Raw genomic sequence first — 19,540 nt, 5'->3', positions numbered from 1 at the left:
CCATTTTCCATTTTCGGGTATGACAAAGGTGGAAAGAGACAGGTTGAAGACATGTGCTAAATATTTGTAACCCTCTTTCTCTAGGCTTTTAAGCATCGGCATGGCCATGCCGTCTGGGCCCACTGCTTTGGATGGTTTAGCATGACCGATGGCATCCTCAAACTCTTTGGCGGTGATGGTAATTGGTGACGCGCTGAACTTATGTATACGTGCGCGTCTGTTGGCCCTCTGTCTATTTTTGTCGACCGTAGAATGCATTATATGCTGTCGGCAGAAAGCGCTGGCGCATTTTTTCGCATCCGACAGCACTTTGTTGCCAAAGGCGATGGAAACTTTGTCATTGTGCCTAGACGGATTCGATAGGGACTTTACAGTGGACCAAATTTTACCTACACCGGCAGAGAGGTTACAACCGCTTAGATGCTCCTCCCATTTCGCCCGCTTGTGTTCATCAACAAGCAATATGATGCGTTGGTTTATGTCCCTTATTTGGGGGTCGCCGGGATCGAGCTGTCTTATAAGGTCACGTTCTCTCGCTAAATTTGCGGCCTCCGCCGGGAAATGGGGCCGAGTTTCGGGAATTCTACCGGCGGGAATGAAACGAGCCGAGGCGGATTCAATGACCTTGCGGAAAGCACGCTCCCCTTGGCGGGCATCAGTTGGGAAAGAGAGGGCAGCATAGCGGTTGTCTGTATAGGATTTGTATTCGTCCCACTTTCCTTTCTTAACGTTAATAAAAGTGCGTTTTTCTGCGGCGATGAAGTCGGCGGGACGCTCGAACGAAATAAGTATAGGCAGGTGGTCGGATGCCAATGTTACCCTCGGCTGGCAGTTGACGCAGTTTACGAGTTCTGCGCTCACGATTGAAATATCCGGCGAACTGTGACAGCTTGCTACCAAACGTGTGGCTGCGTCTCCGTTTATAGTGCAGAACGTCGTTTCTTCTATTTGATCCGCTAACATCTCACCCCTACTGTCCACCCGCAAGTTTGAATGCCATAGATCGTGATGGGCATTGAAATCGCCTAAGATAATGCGATTGTTTCCAGTGAGTACGCCGCTGATATCAGGGCGGTATCCACTGGGGCAACAGGTGACAGGAGGGATGTAGATGTTGATGATTTCTAGATTTGCATCGCCCGACCGGACAGATAATCCTTGACGTTCTAAGACACTGTCCCTGCAGTCGATGTCGGGATCAAATATATGATATTGCACAGTGTGGTGTATGATAAACGCGAAGCCGCCTCCATTTCCGCTCTCGCGATCTTTTCTGTGGACATTATACCCAGAATAGGTCTGCAATGCAGATCTTGCTGTGATTTTAGTCTCTTGAGTCGCAGCAATGCGGATGTTGTGCCGCTTCATGAAGTCGACTATCTTCGTGATCTTCCCAGTTAATCCATTGCAGTTTAATTGCAGAATTCTGAAGTGCATAGGGCGAGACGTCGTCACTCTGGGAGTAAGTGACGCCCTGGGGATAAACGTCCTTGGGTAGGCATTGGGGTACCCGGTTTATTTGGGTATGCGGCCCGGCAGCATGGCGCAATGGAACCCGTCGGGGGATTGCCGTCCCGGAGACCAGAACATCTAGGAAAGTGGCACCGTCCATGGCAGGAGCTGCATTGAGCGGATGTCGCAAACGTATATATTCTGTGCTGGGAAACGGTGCAAAGGGAGGTAGGGACTAAGAGTCTGTTTCCCTGACCTACACAATTGCTGCCGGAAAAGAGGGGGGAAGAAGACGGGGGCAGGGGCTGATGCTCGGCATTGCTCCCGACTCTACTACGGAGATTGTAGGTATGAGTGGGAGCAGCCGTGTGTGTTGGTGGCGCCGTGGGGCGCGAGCAACAGCGGGTACTTGTTGTGACTTGCTGAGCAGCGGGGCTGCTGGAAGGTAGCGTGGGGCGCTAAGGCGTAGCTAAGGGACGTCCTAGGACGTGCACAGCAAAGAGCCACAAAAGATTTAAAAAGATCCTTTTCCGGCAGATGCAGCAAAACCCGGATTGGGTTCGATGCAAGAGAATATGGAGCAGTCCCGCTGCAAGGAGCTGCTGGGAGGATGACAATTTGTGGGAGGGACGTAACAAATTAAATGGGGTTACACTGAAATGACAGTCCTTGGTCGGGAAAAATCCCGAGTCGCTCCGGTACATAGAACCGACGGCCTTGGGAAGAGAAAAGTCATCGCTTCGGCACGCTTTATTCCGGTAGAATACCTGAAATCAAACCCCATTTCCCGGCTGAAGCTGCAGACTTAGCAAGAGAACGTGACCTAGGGGGAGTTGGTAAACTGTGGTCAACCAGCAAATCCTTGTCTAATCCAACAAAACACGGCGATAAAGCTTTTTCGGAGTCGAAGAAATGCCCGAGTGCTTTTTGCCGGTGGTGGCCTTGCCTTTATTACTCAACACACCGTGTAATATAGTCTATTTCAACCTAATATCAGCCGCAGGGATATTACCTTAGAAAGTCAAGGCATAACTATCCGGTGAGGCGATGTTGACCTAGAGATAATTAACATCTATATTCCCCCTGCCACCTGCTGTCCAAGTGGTTACCGCTACTCTGTGGCGAAACCCGTCTTTGGCGATTTCAACGCTCACCACGATCTCTGGCATTCCAGCTTGCCAGTCGACAGCAGAGGCAGGCAGCTAGTAGAGCAAATAGACAATACGACTTTCTGCACGATAAACGGCGATGCCCCCACCAGAATTGCAGGTAATTGCCATAGCTCACCTGACATCTCAATCGTCAGTGCAGAGCTCATAAATTGCGTTGAATGGTAACCGATCCTTACTTTAGCTTCTGATCACCTGCCCGTACTCATTTCAATTGACCGAACTTCCAATGTTATCACCTCTGAAAACGGACTTTCATTAATTTAAAAAAAACCAATTGGGAAGATCACACATCCTTTACAAACCAATCCTTTGCTGCTCTTCCCGTTCCGACCGGTAGGATACCTGAAATCATACCACATTTCCCGGCCGAAGCGGCAAATTTAGCAAGAGAACGTGACCTTGCGAGACACATCAACCCTAGAGAACCCCTTATTAGGAGTCTTAATTTGGATATCATGCGGCTGGTAAATGAACATAAACGTACCAAAAGGGAGGAGCATCTAAGGAACTGCAACCTCTCTGCGGGTGTTGGTAAATTGTGATCAACCGTCAAATCCTTGTCTAATCCTACCAAACACAATGATAAAGTTTCTATAGCCTTCGGTGATAAAACTTTATCTGATTCGAAGAAATGCGCGAGCGGTTTTTGCCGAAAGTTTATAATGCATTCTTCTGTAGACAAAGCCAGACGTCGTGCAAACAGACGAGCCCATAAACACAAACACCACCTCCCACCAATTACCATCACCCCCACAGAGGTTGAAGCAGCCATCCGTAAGGCCAGGCCTTCCAAGTCGATAGGCCCCGACGGAATAGTCATGCCAATGCTTAAACATCTTAGTGATGAGGGAATAAAATACCTAACATGTTTTCAACCTGTCACTGGGATCCTTCGTCATTCCCGATAAATGGAAAATGGCAAATCTGCCAACGAGGGCGAGTCTTATCGACCGATATCTCTCCTTTCGCCGGTAGCAAAGACATTGGAAACCGTTTTGCTCCCTCATTTCACGGCAAATCTTCGCCTAGCCTCGCACCAACATGGCTTCCGTAAAATGCCACTAACACTCAGATTACTTACGGGTTAAATCAGCAAAAACCCCATCATAGGACGGTGCTTGTGGCACATGACCTGTCAAAAGCTTTTGACACAGTCAACCACGGCACACTACTCCAAGACATAGAAAGTTCACACCTTCCTGCTTGTCTAAAAATATGGACCGCTAATTACCTGTGTGGTCGGCAGGCGTCCGTTGAATTTAGGAATGGAATTACAAAACCTAGAAAAATTAAACGGGGGGTTCCACAGGGTGGTGTCCTATCCCCGCTTCTGTTTAATTTTTACATATCAAAACTCCCTTCCCCACCAGAAGGAGTCACAATCATTTCCTATGCTGACGACTGAACGATTATGGCTACAGGACCTGGCCCTTATTTGATGAACTAGTTTCTAAAATAAACAGCTATCTCCCGATCTTTCCGGTTTCTTCACCTCGCGCAACTTGGCATTATCGCCGACAAAATCCAAGGCCACCCTGTTTACGACGTGGAAGGAACAGATGTAGCAAATATTGGACGTACACGTCGATGGTGTCACACTACCGACTGTCAGTCTCTCACAGATCCTAGGGTAACGTTCGATAATACTCTAACCTGCAAGGCTCGTGGCACCGAGATTCTTTCTAAAGTACAAAGTCGCAACAAAATCCTCAAGCCGTTTGCCGGAAGCACATGGGGGAAAAGATAAAGAAACGCTGCTAACCCCGTACAAAGCAATTGGGCGGCCGCTCATGAGCTACGCGTCACCAGTCTGGTCGCCTGGTCTTAAAAATACACACTGGAAATGGCTACAGGCCTTACAAAATGCTGCAATCAGAACTGCCACCGGATGTCTCCTTATGACTCCCGAACACCATCTACATAGTGAGGCCAAAGAGCTTAATATTAAAGAGCACAATGAAATGCTGAACAAACAGTTCTTGCTTAATTGTCACAAGCCAGGACATCCTAGCACCGCCTCCACGGGGATTAAGGGAACATCTCCAACACTGCCATTTAATCCAGGAAAGCATACGCAGGCCATTAGCCAAATCCATACTGAAACACGATTAGATTAATAAAAAGAGCAACACTTAGTTTATATGAAAGTATTTAATTCATTTAATGCAGAAAGTTAATTAGTAATAGGAAAAGTAAATGTTTTTTTTAGAAATTAATATGACGAATGTTAAGAGCGATGTGTCTTCGTTTGTTCTGAGCGCGTAACTGCCATAGCCACGCCAATTGCTCATCGGTGTTCGGAGTTTGTCTTTGAGGTTGCCAGACCGTAACAACTCGGCCTATCCTGCATCTCATCAGATGTCGTCATCGCCCGTATTACTCGGGCTATCATCGTCGTCATCAGGAAGCGTATAATTAAATAACTTTAGCTTGTCGGATGAAAATACAGTAGAGTAGTGCTTCTGAGTACGTCGTGAACCAGGAAGATCTTCGATAACGTAGCGATCGTTGCCGAGAACTTTAGTAACAACAAAGGGTCCCTTAAATCGGGGCTCTAGCTTTCATGGTTCGCCAGTACTACTGACTTTGCTTTCGGCTAGTACAATGTCACATTCTTTATATATCGTCGGTTTAGTATCTTTGTGGTCGAATCGTTGTTTTGCCTTTTCTCGTTGCGTGGTGATTTTTTCGGCCGCAACTTTGCGTATAGATTCGATATCTGTGGTGTGTGATCCTTCGTCGGACTGTAATGTGAGGATGGCTTTGTTCGGTAGCGTATCACGCGGTTGATAATTAAACAATAATTCATGAGGCGTTCTTCCCGTGGTTTCGGTAGTCATAGTGTTGAGGGACCACTGCAAAGAGAGTAAATTTACGTCCCATCGTTGGTTGTTGATGTTCGTGGCATGGATATTAAGGTTCGGTTCACGCGTTCGGATGTCCATTAGCCCTCGGGGTACGGACAGCGTTAAGTATATGCGTTATATCATTGTCGACACACAATTTTTTGAATACTTTAGAAGTAAAGGCCGTGCCTCTGTCTGTTGTGATCATTCTACCTTGCGTTCCAAAGTAGCTAAATACGTCGTTAAGTACATCTATGACATGCTTCGTTGCGGTGCTTTTGACAGCACGAATAATCGTGAACTTAGTGAACGCCTCAACGATGACTACGATGTGTTCGTTCCGTAGACGGACCTAAATGGTTCAGGTGTATCGTTTTGAACGGGATCAGGTCAACTTCGGAATAATGATATACCCTCTCCCTTTTGTCACTAGTTTTTTTATTATATGCGCAGTCCACACAGGAGTTGATATAAGATTTTGTAAAACTTCTCATGCGAGGGAATCACATAGTTCGTTTTATTTTGTCAACACCCAGATGACCTGCCTTATCGTGTGATTCGAAAAGTATTTTGTTGCGTACAGATTTTGGAACAACCCATAGCTATCTTTGTCTAATCGATAAAGCCTCCCCTTATCAAGGTGATAACCATCCATTTTAGTAACGTTTCGCTTATTCATCTCGTCTACAATTGCTTTTATCTTGCTATCTCGCAGTTGCAAACTGAATTTAATTTTGTTAATTCGTAGTGATGCTGGTTCCACTTCGTGTGGAGGCTCGGCAGGAGACCTACTCAGTGCGTCAACGTGGTTCATGAGCTTTCCCGCCCTATGTTCGACTACGATTTTGTAGTCCTGTATGCGGAGCCACCACCTAGTAATGTGTGGAATTAATTCTCGTTTGGTCATTACCGTTCGAATAGCGCCACAGTCGGTTACAACCTTTATCGATTTACCCTGGATATAATACCTCATCCTTTCCAACGACTCAACGACAGTCAGGCATTCTAATTCATAGCTGTGATAGCGTCGTTCAGCATCTGTTGTAGATCGACTGTAATAGATTACGGGTTTCCAATCCCTCCCCTTACGTTGCACAGTGTTTCGTGTAGAACAAGCTAGCTGGACAAAATTATTTTATGAGATTTTCCGTTTCATATGCAGTCATTTATTACAACTACGTAATTTTTTCAGCCATATTTTCTTTTTTTAATTTTTTTTCAAAATTTTACTTCATATGCATACATTTGCTTATTTCATATACAGTAACTCATGTGAATAAGTGACATAGGTCCAAAAAAATTTAAAGGACTTAAGAATATTACTTTATTGTACTTAAATTGAATGGACTACAAATCTCAATACTCTAAAAAATTTTAAAAATTCCGGAAAAAAATTAAAATTTTTTATGAAAATTCGTCGAATTTTTCAAACATTTTTTAAATATAATTTAGTTTTTGTTATAGATCGTGACACATTTTCTTATGGGAAATTAGTTAAAATAAATTTGCGAAAGCGAAAATTGTAAGAATTGTCCAAAAAGGGGTTTCTACTTATTTATGTGAGTGACTGTACATATGTACATACATATTTTTTATTTATTTGAGTATTTATCCTGGCACTACAATTTTTACAAAATTATTTTATAGTACCAGTCAGGAATGTAAAAGTGAATTACAATAATAATAATAACAATGTAAATAATTAAATTAATTATGTGAAAATTACTTATTACAAAAACTTAAAAGTAAAGTATCATACAAAGTAGAAAAGACAATAGATTTAAATTAAATAAAACCTGATCCAACAAAAAGTTATAGGGTAGGTTATCTTTTATAATTATGTTATTATTCGCTATCATCACTTTCATTCTATGAGTCACTTGTGGAATAGTCATGAGCATCAACAACACTACTGTGAAAGCTTGAAACAACTGGGGTATTTTTTGACTCCTCAAGATTATCGGGGGACTGTAAATTTAAGACTTCTGAAGCTAGACATTTAAATTTTTTCTTAGGTATCTCCCAAAAAATGTTGACTAAAGGATCCGATATTATAAGCAACATATTCATAAGATCTCTATTCGTGGGTTCACGCGACTGCTTTTGTGTGTTATCGTCCCTGAATCGTCTCAAATCTTTGTTACGGGCTTCCTCAGAAAGTTGACCAATAGGTAAAATTGCTGATTTTATAATATCAGTACTATGCACTAAGATTTTAAGAACTGTAACAGGCATATTAAACCATGGATAGAGATCTATATATAGTTTTTTAGTCTCGACCGCAAATTTTTCAAATCTTTGGATATTTATATTGTACGCAGATGCTAATGCGCGAAGGAGAGTGTCGAATCTTTTGATGAGCGTTACATCCAATCCCGTATTCTCAGCACTAGCCTCAGAATTTTCGAACAACCTACGAGCATTGTTGCCGTCATCGGTATTGCCGAAACCTGGTTTTGGTTTATCTACTATCAATCCAAGTACACTTTTAAATTTTTTCTGGATTTCGTTGGAACGTAGCTTTACACTCTCTTTATCTGCCTCATTCATAAGCTGCCATTTGTTTACTTCGAGGCGATAACTTATGTGAAGCGAGCATTCAAAACATCTTATCCATGCATGGAGAGTAGACAAACCAAAACCAAGATTATCTAGGTTAGGCGTAAAGTCCCGTAACTCATTATTCATATCTTTTGGAGTGGCACCACAAATATAACACTTTTGTGCGGAAGAAGTTTCAGTCAAAGCATTGCAAACTTTTCTGTCAATCATTGTAAGAAGCATATTGTGATTTACGGAAACTTTGTATTCTTCGAGCATGTACTTTGTTGGCAACAACGCACTTATCTCCTCTAAAACTTTGTTCGTTTCAAAAAGAATAAAATCTTTTGTTTCTTTAGAAAAAATAAATTTAATTGGTAGAAGAAGGTCGAGGATTCTGCCAAACAATGTTACCTTTTTCATCCTGTAATTGAAGAGGAACGAAAGAAAATATAAACAAAAACTCATCAGTGTCAGAACTGCATGTAAACTTTTGCTTATATGTGCTATGGCCAGAGCTTCCATCGCAACCCCACTTTTTAAAGTATACGTCAAGTTTGTAGGTAATAAACTAACAAAAACTTCTTGATTTCCTAAAACTAAACGCTCGACAGTTTTATCTAATACGGACTGGACTTTAATTTCCGCACGTGTTTCACCCATATCAATTTCATTTGGATAGCATTCTGCCTTAGCTTTTCTTAGACTATAAAATGATGGATAAACCTTATGGCCTGCCTTGATGCTCAACTTCCAAGTCGTTTTGTACCCATGAGTCGTCGACTTGCTATCTACGTAGTATGCTAAAGCTTCTACATTGCTCAATTATCTTGCATCTGGCTCATATGTCATCTTTTTGCCGGATATTTGAGTGGTTTCCTGTGATTTTTTTTATAATGTTAGCAACATTTCTGTTGCCGGACATACGCGTTGATACTTCTGCCGCATAAAGTAACTCACCAGGACTTCTAGATTGCAAGAGGTCATCCACTCGACGCCGTTTGGTTTTTTCACTGCAGCTAACAAAGTCCTTCTTTCGTTTTCCGGGGTCGGGGTTACCTGAAGAAGTGGTTGGTTGGTCTGATGGCAACTTTGAATCCACCGTTATTGTAAATGTGAAATCTGGACTCGAAAGCCACTCCGAGTTTTTATTCAAAAATCGCTCCTTATGTCTTCCAGAAGTGTTCCACTTTTGATCCAGCTTCGACGAATATGCCGATATTTGTAAGCTTAAACTTTTTATCGAATACTCGGCTGCTTCGCTTAAATCGTACTTAAGTACAACAAAACTCAATAATTCTTTATATCTGGTTTCCTTCGAATGTTGAACCCAAATGTCAAAAAACTCCGTTCTTGGTACGGTTATAACTAAACTGCTTTGTGTTGTTGATTTTCCGACAGGGTGAATAGCTGATGATTGTTGTGCTGCCATCTTAAGTGTCGTTGATCGTTCTGATTTGTTATCAGTTGTGCAGTATTTATATTACATTCAGGTATTGGCGTAGATGCTACCAAATGGGGTTGTTTTGTGTAGCGTTCCTGTGTGGTTATACCTGCATTGGGATTGTTTTGTATGTACCTGTTTTTATGCCTTTGTGACTGGTGCGGTAGGTTGTGGCAGGTTGAAGTCAGTGATCTTCGCCTTTTTGCTTTTGGTGTGCTCTGGTTGACCTTGCGCGTTTATTTTTGTATGTTTTATGGCTACGTGTTTGTTCCCTGTACCCGGGAATTGGATTTGCCGTTTGTAGATCAGCTTTAAAGGTTCAAATATCTCGTCGGAGCTGGTACGTACATACATCCTATTTTATATGTGGAGATAACAAAATCTACAAAAAAAAAAAAAAATTTAAAATAGATGTGCAGAGAATTCGCAATGGTTTTTAGAGAATACTTCCGACTATAACATATGTACAATTTAGCCCGGATGTCCGCGGATGTATGTAACTTTTTGTCCCTAAAGTTAAAAATATAGAGAAAAAATACCTTTTCTTATTAATAACGGAATGTTAAATATATTGAAAATACTCTAATTGCGAAAGAATTACTATTAAAAAATTTTACTTACCTTCGGGCTTAGAATGCATCAAAAAAATTATATAAAAGTGTTCACTTAAAAGAAATATGAAGATTAATATTCAACAAGAATTTTGCAAATTAGTCAATGCATTTTACGGTCACTCTTGCCTTCTTACTTCAATTACTCAATATATATGAGCAAAAATATCAAAAAAAAAACAGAAATCCTGTTATTTTGTTTGTTTTCTTTCATTTCTCATTACACTTTTCTTGGAATAAGAACTTTGTTTTTGTCCAGCTAGCTTGTTCTACACGAAACACTGTGCGTTGTAGCAATACGCCAGCTACTCAAACAGAACTGACGTCGGTATGAAGTTCATGATCGGCTTCTAAACGATATGCAGCTATAACAGGCTGCGATGTTAATGCTAGTTTTAACTTATCAAATGCTTCGTTTTGTTCCTCCCCAAAATAAACGGTTGATTTTTGCGCAATAGTAATCGTAACGGCTCTGGTAATATGGCGTAACGAGGAACGAATTTTCGAAAGTATCCGCTGAGCCCCAATAATTCTCTAACTTCCGTGAGGTTTGTTGGTATTTTAAAATTATGAATGGCTAAAGTTTTTAACTTACCAGGAGTGATGCCTTCAGGTATTAACTGGTGACCCAAAAACTCTATTGTCTCCCGTAAGAAAACGCATTTATCGGTGTTAAGTGTTAATGACAACTCTAGTAGGGCTGTAAAAACGCGTTTTAATTTCGGAATAATGTCGTTAAATGTCATGCAAGGAACCAAAATATCATCCATATAATGGATCATGCCGCCCGGTTCTGTTTTTTGTTTAACTTTCGCCATCAACCGCGGGCGCGTTTTTTAACCCGAACGGCATACGTTTAAACTCATAGAGTCCTTCCGTCGTTGCAAACGCGGTGTATTTTCGGCAATCCTCCGCGATTGGTACTTGGTAGTAACCGCTATTTAAATCCAATGCACAAAAAATTTGATACCGTTTGGCGTCGTGCAAAGTTTCTTCGATATTCGGCATTGGAAAAATGTCTTTCTTTATATATTGGTTCACTTTTCGAAAGTCGATGTAAAGTCTGTCTTGACCATTTTTTTGAGCGTAATTGGGCTGCGTATTCCGATTCCGATTTTTGCACGATATGATTTTCAATTAATTCGCGGATCATTTTTGCTACTACGGCACGTTTTGGTTCCGGCACGCGATACGGTTTTTGTGTTATACGTTCGTTTATAGTTAATGCAATTTTCATCTCGATTGCGTTAGTGTTACCGATTTCGTCCAAGCCACACGCGAATATGTACCGAAATTCATTTATCAATGCCACGAATTTGTTCTGTGTTTCTACATCACTTATACCGAAAGCGATTTCGGTGTTACTGATTGGACGTTTCCCAATTTCTTTGTAAACTACACTTTTATTTTCATTTTCATTAGTAGCCACGAACTTTGCCACTCCATTATTGACCCTAAAGCTTAAATCATGAAATACACTTATACCGAAAGCGATTTCGGTGTTACTGATTGGACGTTTCCCAATTTCTTTGTAAACAACACTTTTATTTTCATTATCATTAGTAGCCACGAACTTTTCCACTCCATTATTGACCGTAAAGCTTAAATCATGAAATACGCTTTGCCCGATTAACAACTCATGACTTAACAAATCGTCATCAACGATATACGCTTGTATCTTTCTATATACGTTATCCATTTGGATGTCAATTTCTGATTTTTCTTTCGCGAATCGTTCACCGCCACAAATACCACTTATTTTCAAAATACACGGTTCTCGTTTTATATGCAGCTGTTTTTCGTATTAACGTGCAATGACTACCCGTATCTACAAATGCAATATATTCGCGCTCATTTATACGCACGATTTTTTCAAAAACTTTTTCGAATGCGCTACACATAGCTTGCCTGACTTGCCTTGCTTTACCGCGCGTTTTATCCGTGCACATATATGTACATATGTATCAGCACATGCTTTACCAAGCACATTTGAACAAGAGCGATTGTCTTTTCAAGCGATTCAATTATATGTATTGCGCATGTACATTCGTATTCACAAATATTATATGTATATTTTTCTTTTTACCGGACCGCACATAAACAATTGCGCATTGCATTTACCGAGACAGCGATTTTTGTCAACGTGTTATACCGACACGCACAATCACTTCAACCCGCACGTATTGTCACATATAATGTTTTATGTTGTGAATTCAGCCCGCTTCTGACTTGAAACACGATTAGATTAATAAAAAGAGCAACACTTAGTTTATATTAAAGTATTTAATTCATTTAATGCAAAAAGTGAATTAGTAATAGGAAAAGTAAATGTTTGTAGAAATTAATATGACTAATGTTAAGAGCGATGTGTCTTCGTTTGTTCCGAGCGCGCAACTGCCATAGGCACGCCAATTGCTCATCGGTGTTCGGAGTTTGTGTTTGAGGTTGTCAGACTGTAACAATACAGAATCGGTAAATGCCTTTTTCAGGACGCGCTCGGTGAACCCCGTTATTAATATGCAATATCCCACCCTTGCAGAAGAAGAAAGCACACTACTAAGGGAAACACGAGTCACCCTGTCCCAACTTCGTTCTGGATACTGTAACAGGTTAAACTCTTACTTGTCCAGAATCAATCCCGATATACTTAATGTATATCCTGCATGCGATGTGTCCCCACATGACACCAATCATCTTTTGTAATATGGAACCTACGCCTCTAACACCCATCTCCCTATGGACCGCCCCTGTTGAAAAAGCCAGTTTCGTTGGACTCCCGTTAGAGGATCTTGATGACAATTTGTGAGTGGTCGTGCCCATTGAGTGGGGCGAAGCACTGTTAATACAACTACAACTACAACAGCGCTTTCTGCCGACAATTTGTAATGCATCCTTCAGTGAACAAGGCCAGATGTGGTGCAAACAGACGAGCACATAAACACAAACACGACGTGTAACCCATTACTACACAGAGGTTGAAGAAGCCATCAAAAAGACCAAACCTTCTAAATCAATAGACTCAAGCGGAAAAGCCATGACAATGCTTGAAAACCTTGGCGCTAAGGGAATAAAGTACCTAACGCCCGTTTTCAACGTGTCATTGAAGTCCTTTGTCATTCCCGAACAATGGAAAATGACAGCTAACGAAGGCGAGTCATATCGACCGATATCACTTCTTTCGCCAGTAGCAAAGACATTGGAAACCTTCCTGCTCCCTCATTTCACGGCAAATCTTCACATAGCACTACAACCGCGCTAAACGTCTTAAACACTCAGATAAATTACGAACTAAATCAGGAAACCTTCGGGGAGTTTCCTTATCGCTACAACAAGAACAGCGCAAGTGTTACGCGAACCAATTTACAGACATATACACTTCCGTTAATGCACGCGTTACGTACGATATTGTCAGTCTTTGGCTCACTGTATACACTTTGTTCAAAATGCGCTATTAAACCAAAACGTTTTGGTACAATAATGGGCATAAAAATAAAACAATAATCAGCCTTATTGTAAACTTCGCGTGAATGCAATTCCCAATGGAAAAATTCCCACATTTGTTCTGTTCTCGTTGTGAACTTCACATGTTAAAAATTTCCCATTTTCGAAAAATTACCCTAACCGTCAACAAATTTTTTTCCACGTGAATGTATAGAATTTGTTCGCAAAACTGAAAGTGGGGAACAACACTCGATAAAATGTAAGGATTGTTTATTGCTTATTAAACTTAGTTAAAGCTGGAGACATTGGTGCTTTATACGTAACCGTATCGGTAACCTTATAACAGCTGATTCGACCAACCTTATGAGAATCAATGCAATCGATTATTGGTGCCGCTAAGGTCGTAACCGTATCGTAGCCAACCAATTGGGTTTTGGTTTACCTTCGTAACGATAAACAGCTGATTACGTTAGGGATACGGATACAGCGATACGACATACGGCACCAATGACTCCGGCTTAAGAATTATTTTATATCACATTAGGTCTATAAACAAAACTCAGTTGACTTTCTTTGTAAGCACTATGGCCGAAAATCTTGAAATAGGAAATGGCTTCCAAAAAAAAAAAATAAAGATAAAGTTCTGGCTTTTTGGAAGAAATTGAACAATTCCCTCAATAGCATGGGCCCACCATCAAAATCAATCTCCGAATGGAAAAATGTGACTATCAATGCAATGTGGCTATGGAATGCGCCATAATTTATATAGCCATTGCTTACAGGTTTGCAGGGACAACAGCTTGGACAAAAATAGCACCGAAACTGCCGGTGACACGCAAAGGGAAAGTGCTTTGCCTGCACAAAAAACCAGCCAGCAAACTCGCAAAAAAATTAACCCTTCGGAGCTATTAAACATTGAACTAGATGTTCAAAAAGAAATGAATGACAACGTCAGAAAGGGCTTGGAAATCCAGAGTCATCACTATACTGAAATAGAAGGCCACTTAAAGGAATTAAACCAAGGCCTCGAAAACTTTCAAAATATTCAAAACAGTTTACTAAAGGAAACAAAACGCCACAATTCGGAAATTGAACGGCTCAGAAAAATTGAAGTTGACCGTAAACTCATACTTATAAACAGCCAAATCGAGGTTCAAAATTTCGAACGTTTTTGTAAAAAAATTAATTTTATGTACTTTATTTTTTCAAATTGGTAAAGCAAGATTAGCAATAAAGCCGCTTTTGAAGTAATACAAATCAGACATTTCTTTGAAGAGTGACATTCAATTATAAAAACATTTTGTCATAAATTTACATAAGGCAATTGCCTATATTTGCTCTAATACGCTTAGCCTCATTGAGGTATGATGAATGCGATTTAGATTCTTCAAACTGCACGTGTTCAGAAATTTCCGGTTGAGAAGCTCTATTTGAAATAAAAGGTGTGTCATCGCACCGATACTTTAAGCATATATTGTGCAACGCGCAACAGACATTAGTAATTTGAGGTGCTTTCTTAGGCGAATAATGTAGCTCCCTGGCTCCTAGTACACACCTCCATCTATTTTTTAAGACGCCATTGGTCCTTTCCACAATGTTACGTCCACGTGCATGAACCTCATTAAATTTGATTTCTCTGGAGCCCTCTTCCGCTGATCTGTGGGGTGTTAGCAACCAAGGCTCCAGTGGATATCCAGCGTCGCCTATGAACAAAATTTGATTTTGGGACTGTAGAGGCGTACGAGCTATTGAAGTTAGGAGCTTTTGTATAACATTAAGACAAGATTTATTTGAACAATGAACAATTACACTTTATGAAAGTCACATTAAACTATTAAACTGAACTATTACAATGACATGGTTTTTTATTTCCAAATGTTATGCAAGTTCCAACGTTATGCAGGGCAGTGCAGGTTCCAAATTGTATGCAGGGTTATGCAGTTTCCAAATTGTATTTGCTGGTCGGCTGCTGTTCTTGACGATGATGATTTTGCCTCTGATTCGTTGTTATAATGCAAAAAGAAATCGTTCCCAAAATGTCTATCAAAAGTATGTATGTATTTGTGCTATGTGCGAGCCGGCAAACTTGTCTTTCGTTTTGGTATAAAATGACATTGCAGAAATGCAGGAATGCAACGATGTGAAACTCAAAACATAGAGGTACAGGGTGCCTCTACAGGGACTTACAGATTTCATTAAAATTTTACCTAGCAGCCAAACATGTCTAGTGCCTAGCAAGTAATCCTGCTCCATTGAAACCCTCAGTTCACTTGTATTCCAAATTAATGAGTCATAGCAGGCTCCAGCGTGTGTAGCATCGACGTATCTTATTGCCATTTTGTTATCACATACCTGCAGATAAAATTATTAACATGCGTAAAAGCATACACAAATTTTACCAATCTACCAGCAAAACATTCATACTATATTAACCCTTTCTGTTATAATATAAGTGTTTATTATTCCTAGGGCCTATAATTCTAACGTGTGTGCCATCTATGCAGCCAATAATGCCTGGGATATTAAATTGTTTATGAAAATCCAAAGCAGTTTGACGCATTTCGTCTTTAGTAGGCCATTTTATCCACTAATTGCAAAGGCACTCCTCAAAAACATTAAATACTTCAGACAAGACGTGGCTAAAACTTGACTGCGATAAGCCAACATCCACTTTCCTCCCTACTCCTTTTTGGTATGCTCCTTCACCAAAAAATCTTAGAGCAGCTGAAAGCTTTACGACTGTGTCTATTGCAAAACGTTTACGTGCCACTGGCAGACCACAGTGCAATACATCCAACAAATATTTGAACGCCGGCTTATTTATTCTATACAATTGGTGAAAGCTATGTATAAATAGTTAAAACGCGATTATTTATTTGGTTTACGAGTATAATTATTTGCATGTTTACCTTGCATTGGGTAATTCAAGGGGATTACACTTGTCGCGTAATATCCTCCTGGACACTCGTTCAGCCAATTGCTGACTGGTATTAGTTTCTTCTTCAATTAAACAAAGGCGCAAGTAAGCACTAATCATTACAATTTTAATATTTAACGCAAAAATAAAAATGTTTGACTACACAACAGCAATTTTTTCTGCAAAAATTTGTAAACAAAACATGAGTGATGTTCACAATAGCATATTCGAAATTCGAATATAAGGATTGATTCACATGAAATTAACGATACGAATTTTTTGTTCATGGGAAATAAAAAATTGATGGGATTGTTTTATTCACATGAAGTTTACAATAAGGCTGAATGTATTCATTATTGTACCAAAACTTCACGACGAAAATTGGCAGACCGAAACATGTTCATTTATATAAAAATAAATAAATGTAAGGCGCGATAACCTCCGAAGAGATCTAAGGCCGAGCTTCTCTTCCAATTTGCGTCGTGCTCCTCTTGATTTTTCCCTACAAATTAGCCGGACGGGACCTACATGTTTTATGCCGACTCCGAACGGCATCTGCAAGGCAGATGAGTTTTCACTGAGAGCTTTTCATGGCAGAAATACAATCGGAGCGCTTGCCAGACACTGACATTGTCTTCTAATTGAAAAATCTTATTTCTAAAATTTTGATGTTGCTTTGCCCGGGAGTTGAACCCAGGGCATACGGTGTGATAGGCGGAGCACGCTACCATCACACCACGGTGGCCGCCATTCATTTATATAGATTTCGTTTAAATAAGTATTTTTGATTAACTCAACGGTTGGGATTTTACGTCAAATAACTGAGCATACAATTTTTGCGCTACACTCGTTCAACGTGTTTATTCCGTTCCCAGATGGTCGGGCTAGTACCTTAATGGTGCTTGTTACCGGAACGTACAGGATCTGTATCCTGCAAAGGACCACTAACATCGATAACACTCCCCCAAAACCGTCGGGATTATCTCAAAGTCGAAAGTTATCTCATTTGGCAGTTGAAAGTGCCCATACTTGCACTTTTACACTCAATCCTGTGGAAGTATGCCTGCCCTCCGTGCACCTTTTCTACGAAATGAACACAAAGCAGTAAAGCTTATTTTATCTGTCTTAGTCAAGTCTGCAAGATAAACAAATTGTTGTGGATATTACTTAGGACCTCCTTGTGCTTTTTTGCTTCATACGGCTGTGTTCTCAGGTGCCGTATTTCCTCACAATTCAGCATAATAAAAACGCACGAAGTTTTTTCAACTTACGAAAACCAACGACGGTTGTTGCCATAAACGAAATAAACTTGCGTTGCGACAATGTAAAACGTGTGAAAATGTCAAACCGAAATGAACGCAGAACAAAAAATGGAAATGGAGTTAGTTTTTACGTAGTAAATTCGATTTCGGTTGCTTTCATAAAAATTTTATGTATGTACATGATTCATTTTTAACAGCAAACTTTCGCATATCGTTTTTATTGGGTTAAGATGTAAAGGGCATAAGGAGACATCTCCATGAGTATCTCCATCGCTATAAATGGACCTTTGACCCATCGCAGTTTTTAATATTATTTTACTAAACAAACTTGAGTACCTGTACCTAACTAAATGTCACAATAAATGATTTTTTCTGTTTCAGCGGAACCCGCAAAAAAGAGATCACCAATATCTATTGAAATTAAGAAACAGCCAACAGTGGGCGTTTCGGCTCTTGCTTCGTCACCAACACATTCAATAAACTCTGACAAGGATATGAAAAAATCTCGGCGTGAAGAATTGCTAAAACAATTACGTGCGGTAGAGGATGCTATTGCAAAAAAGAGATCAAAACTTAACTGATTATATTAAGTGGTCAATGCAATGTTATTAAGAAATTAGTTGATAAAGACACACACATAACATTATTCTGTTTTAATATATATAAAAGTGTATTTGTCATAACAAATGGAATGGCCAGTTCCAGACTATACATAAAGTGTCTGAATAAATAAACGTAGTTTAGAATATCATGGTACAGAGAAGAAATTAAGCAGTGAGGCATTTTCATTTTTAAAAAGCTGCTCCATTTGAAATTTAATGTTAAAATTAAATTCAACTTAGATAAAAAAAAGTTACATATTAGGGGTTTATTTTGAAATAAAAATCGAAGAATTTTGAGCAAATTCATAGCAATAGCTCAATAAGTATACCTTAGTGTGTTTATTAAAAATTTCTCGAATTTTTTTAATGGAAAAATAACGTCAGATAGTCATTTGTGGCCGCCGCACAGTGGCATTTTTGCTTGGTTTAGGCGCAAAAAAGTAAAAATTTTCGTCATTTTTTTTTTTTTTTTTTTGAAATTTGAATGCAGTTTGTTTTTAAAATGTCCACAGTATATAACGGTAATTATCATTTCTTATAATTATTGTTCTTCATTGAGAATAATCTGCTGTCAAACTGTGAGTTATTGATGACGCGCTAAGTAGTACAATTTACAGAAGTGAAATAACGCATGTTTTAAAATTAAATAAAACTTTGTGGTGAAACAAAAGCTAAAATATTTTTTATTTAAAATCTACACGTAATTATATTATTTTACAAGTGTTCAAATCTATATAATGTTTATGTTCCAACTTGTTTTTACAAATTTGTCTTTGTTTTTAAATGGTGGATGCCAAGGTGTTTGGCGAAACGTCGGGTTTATCTTGCACTGTTAAAATATCTTACCATACAAGCCTATAACATAATTAATTTTGAATTTAATAACATCAAATTGGTCAGCAAAAAATCGTTTACACATTAAAATCTTATCGGAAGGCCTGCCGACAAACTATTTTCACATCTTTATTTACTTTCTACTAACACAAACAAGGAGCTAAATACTCCAACATGAAACACTTCTAAAAACATATGCGACATAAAGACGGAGAAGAAGCATATAAAACCTTTAAAAAACACAGTAAAAAGAAACAAAATCTATCAAAACAAACAGCGCAACTGAAATTCCTATTAGAATGTAAGAAATACGAAATAATACCTCAACACCTGACTGATTCAACCAAGAGGATATCCATACAAACAACATCACAACGTATAATTCAACAAGTAGAGAAGGCAAAACGACTATTACACA

At 39.6% G+C, this 19,540-nt stretch overlaps 1 protein-coding gene across 1 annotated transcript in view; it reads left to right on the top strand.

The window, feature by feature from the left end:
* Positions 1-18,432, top strand: part of LOC137249942 (zinc finger CCCH domain-containing protein 18) — a 91,868-nt gene extending 73,436 nt beyond the window's left edge. Inside the window, exon 7 of the mRNA XM_067782038.1 lies at positions 18,068-18,432. Coding sequence (XP_067638139.1) covers positions 18,068-18,267 — 200 coding nt within the window. The 3' untranslated portion in view covers positions 18,268-18,432. The remainder of the gene's footprint in view (positions 1-18,067) is intronic.
* Positions 18,433-19,540: the final 1,108 nt, after the last annotated feature.

The sequence above is a fragment of the Eurosta solidaginis genome, chromosome 4 (assembly GCF_040869045.1).
Source record: "Eurosta solidaginis isolate ZX-2024a chromosome 4, ASM4086904v1, whole genome shotgun sequence".
Lineage (NCBI taxonomy): Eukaryota > Metazoa > Arthropoda > Insecta > Diptera > Tephritidae > Eurosta > Eurosta solidaginis.
This window is presented reverse-complemented; position numbering and strand designations above follow the sequence as displayed.